Below are 4096 nucleotides of genomic sequence, written 5' to 3' on the forward strand. Positions count from 1 at the left end.
GTATTATTTTGACTACTTGAAGCTGGGAAGCTAAGTTGTATCGTACAAAAGCTTTCAGTTCATTAGAGACAGATGATTAAAAGTTATGTTGTTTTCACGTCCACAGTAACACTTAAACTGACCTCTGAGGTACCGAAAACTCTGATGTTTAAAGCTAGTTTTATTTGTGGGAAGTATTTTATTGGTAAAAAAAGGTGCTCAATGATGCTGTGCAGTTATAAGCCAAAATACAAACATTTAATCGGTCATTAGCTTCCTAGTTTTCCTGCTGTGCTGTGATTTAAAATGTGGAAATCATTAACAGCATGGTGCAGTTTTAATTAAGTGTGAATGGTGTTTAAACACACCACAGTATCCACCTGTTTAAAAAGATATATATAAATATATAATTTCTGAGCTCAATTTGTTTCCTACTGAAAGATTTCATATTTAATTTTTGGCTGCATTAACCTTCTTCTTTCTCTTTCACAGGTTAGAGCACCCCCCTGGAGACAACGAAAGAAGTCAGACGAGACAATCCTTCAACAAGTGAGCTTTTAAAAAAAAAAAACACTTTACGTCTGATACATAGAAGCGAGAAGCCATGTTCTGCCAACAATTCTGCTTATTGCTTCTGTTCATGGAGGAATTATATTTTTATCAGTCTGTGGGTTTTCTGTTTTAATATCTTTCTTTGAACGAGAACCATTTTATTTATTTATTTATTTTTTAACAGTGTCCTGTCTGGCAATGTGGCAGTAACAATAATTGTCTTGATGCCAAAAAGAGCCCAACAGGTTTTACTTTCACAAGTGGAGCAGTACGGCTAACGCCATAGTGTTCTGCTTGATTTATGTATATAAATAGCTTTATTATAATTCATGCAGGGAGTTTTACAGATTATATGGACACTGCCATGTAAGTAGAACAGGAAATGAAAAAAAGAATCACCTTCAAAGATGTTAAAAGAACATCACAACCAACGGATATAGTATAAGAGATACAATAAAGTAGCATTTGATACTATCAATGAGGTATAACTAGTATTATTTATTCTGACATGTATACTGTGTTACCTGAATATAAGAATATGGGTTTCTGTAGTGAATCTCTAAGTACCTGGAGCCAAGCACCTGTAGTTGTTTGTGAGGGTGAACTTGTGCGTGTAAAGTTTTTTTTACAAAGGGAAAATGCTCAATAGTGGTTGTGAAGAGCCAAAGACGCGCCCCTCAGAGCACCGAGGCAAGCGCCGGGGGGACCCAAAAACCCAGACATCCAACGGGATCCCCATTTTAAAGGTGCCCAGTTGTAGAACAACTATTCTTTTAGCAGCAGTATTTTTAGCTCCTGTCTTCTATTCTCCTATTATTAAGGCATTTTGATGCAAAAGAAATTCAAGAATGGCCAAAGATTTACACAAAACTGATTAAAAATGATGTTTTAAAACAGTCTCATATATTTCCCTACAAGCATACCTGATCCAAATGATTGCATTATCTCCATCAAATGCTGCAAAAGGCTGTTAATCACCTTTTCGTTCAGGTCAAGTGTGTGGAAGCAGGGAAACACCTAAAACATGTTGGACCGTGGGCTCTGAGGACCAGGTTTAGGAAACCCTGCTCTAATATGTCTCACCTCTTCTTTACTGTAGATTTTAGTTAAAGCAATTAGAACACATGACTCTAGCTTTCTTCTCTTTCTCCTTTTCCTGTGTTTGCAGAGCAGTGTGTACTGTGTTCAGCACGTGGCTTTCGGAGTATCCTGAAGACTTTAAGAACCTCAGCGATCCCTCTCGCCTGTTGCGTCTGGCTCCTCTCCTTCCTCAGGACTCCTCGTCTGCTGCTGACCTTCGAGCTCGCCTGCTCAGGACGGCCGAGGAGCTCAGCGAGAAAGCTCTGCTCCCTGACAAACACAGAGGTTTGTGTAGTAACCGGTACTAAAATGAAAAGTTTTGTTTTAAGTGATAAATGTAAAAAATCATAAATAACCGTGTTATATTCAAACAGCTGTGATCTAAAAGGTAAAAGCTGTGGGGAGATTTTTAGATAACTCCTCCCATATACTTAAATAAGGTGATTCTTTTTTTTGTTGATTCCTGCGTTTTGAAGCATAGTGCTTTTGTCAGTTTTTGCTGACTTTTATCTAAGATCTGTTATTTGCTGGACCAAAATTATGGATGCTAAAGGGTTTTCTGCTCCCTCAGGGAAAGCTTTGCAGTTTCAGAAACAGCCTCACTTTTACCTTAAAGATACACTTTAAGATTTCTGAGAAATAAAGAAATAAAGCAAACAATAAGGACCCCAAGATGCTCCAACTCCAACTTATCAAACAATCAAAAATTATTTATCTTTGACAATAATCACGACCACAGATTTGCTGATTCTCATCCCAGCCACTTGACACTGCAAACCTTCCCAGTGCATGCTGTAGGTTTTGGCAGGAGGAAGCCACCTAAACTATGTTATCTGCAAAATGCAGAGGCTAAGAAAAGAGGGATGCCTAGAAACCCTGTCCATAAAGGTTATGAGCAGGACTGGTGACATAAAGCAGGCCTGGATCATCCAACATGCACCAGAAAAAGGTCGATCTTAATGTCGTCAATGCTGACCACCACTTGTCCCTGATTTCTGGAGCACCCCCCCACAAGGCACCGCGAAGGACAGGGTCGACGGCCCTCTCCAGGTTTATCAAAACTCCCATGAACCCTCAAGAACCGTGTTGAGGAAAGAACTGTTCCATGACTGGAACGAAAACCACACTGCTCGTCCCGTCCATCAGCCGGACTCTCCTATCCACCACCCTGGCATTGGCGCCACAGGGGAGGCTGAGAAGTTTGATCCCGCAGTCAGCCTGTGGACCCCAACCCAAGGCCCAGCCTCATGGTGATGTCCCCGCTCCAACGTACCAAATGCCTCTGTTTTTTTAGTCATAAGGGCTTTTAGAACAGCTCTATGTCTGACTCTTCACCCAGAGCCTGTTTACCCTAACCAAGACAGCATAGCCTCTGGGATCATCCAGGCACTGAAACCTCTTCACCACATGGAGGTTAAAGAAGGGACCCAGTTTATTTATTTGAGTCATAGATTTTTTTTTTACACTTTGGCAAATAGATTAAAAAAAATAAAAAAAATCTAAGATTCCCAAAGGAATAGGCAGAAGCAAAAGCCTTATTTATCTCTCTTTAATTTGCATATATAATCATGCTGACAGGGATTATTTTGGCACTTGCTAAGCAGTGTTTCTGCAGCCCTTTAGTAAAGTGTTCATGTTGCACCTGCCTGGTCTCAAGTCCAGCTGGTGCTTTAGTTTGATTGCACATCGACAGGATTGATTGTTGACATCTGTTAAGCTAACTATGCACCTCTCAGCATGTTTCCTGATCGAACTGCTACAGGAAAATAACACTCTGGCATTACATTACTGGCATTATTGACTGCCAGTCTGCAACAGGTTTTTGGAGAATGATAAACTCTGCTCTCTTACCTTACCTCTAAGCTGCAATCGACACAAATGCATCTAGAACACAGCAGGAATGACCCAACTATAGCATCACATGATGTATTTCTGTAAAAGTAGGACATTGATGGCATAGTAAAAATAAGGTATCCCACCCTGACACAGCAGAACACTGCATATTCAACATCATCATCGTCACATGTGCTTTAGAGCATGAGCACAGAGAAAGTATGTTTATGTCAACAATGTTATTTAACTTAATGTTCAAATCTGCTTCTTTTTTATTCAACTCACTGTTAACTTGGCTGTACATTCTTCTTGTTATAGGAGAGCATTCAAAACTCAAAGCTATGTGGGTAAGATCTTTAGATGGCTCCTGGAGCTTTCTTGAGCCTCTTTCCCACTGAAAATACCAGGTTAACGCGTGTTTTTCAAGCATGGGTCGACCCGCTAACAATTGGCATTTGGCTCCCTTCCCACTGGAAAAAAAAGCTGGTCTAACCCGTCGATAGCGAGATGCGTGACTTCTGCCCCACTGCAGCTGCGTGTTTGGTGACACCATTATGCTGGGTTGGCTTTGATGATGTCACCATTGCAACAGAAATCAAGAAAGTAAACAATGGAGAGCAACATGGAAGGAAGCCAGCAGAGGTCCGTTTCA

At 40.6% G+C, this 4096-nt stretch overlaps 1 protein-coding gene across 1 annotated transcript in view; it reads left to right on the forward strand.

Moving 5' to 3' along the window:
• Nucleotides 1–457: 457 nt before the first annotated feature.
• Nucleotides 458–4096, forward strand: part of LOC107080657 (ral guanine nucleotide dissociation stimulator-like 2) — a gene marked incomplete at its 5' end in the record, with an annotated part of 35334 nt that continues 31695 nt past the window's right edge. Inside the window, 2 exons of the mRNA XM_015369197.1 lie at nucleotides 458–528; nucleotides 1700–1896. Coding sequence (XP_015224683.1) covers nucleotides 458–528; nucleotides 1700–1896 — 268 coding nt within the window. The remainder of the gene's footprint in view (nucleotides 529–1699; nucleotides 1897–4096) is intronic.

The sequence above is a fragment of the Cyprinodon variegatus genome, unplaced genomic scaffold, assembly GCF_000732505.1.
Source record: "Cyprinodon variegatus isolate N-32 unplaced genomic scaffold, C_variegatus-1.0 Scaffold0, whole genome shotgun sequence".
Classification (NCBI taxonomy): Eukaryota; Metazoa; Chordata; class Actinopteri; order Cyprinodontiformes; family Cyprinodontidae; genus Cyprinodon; species Cyprinodon variegatus.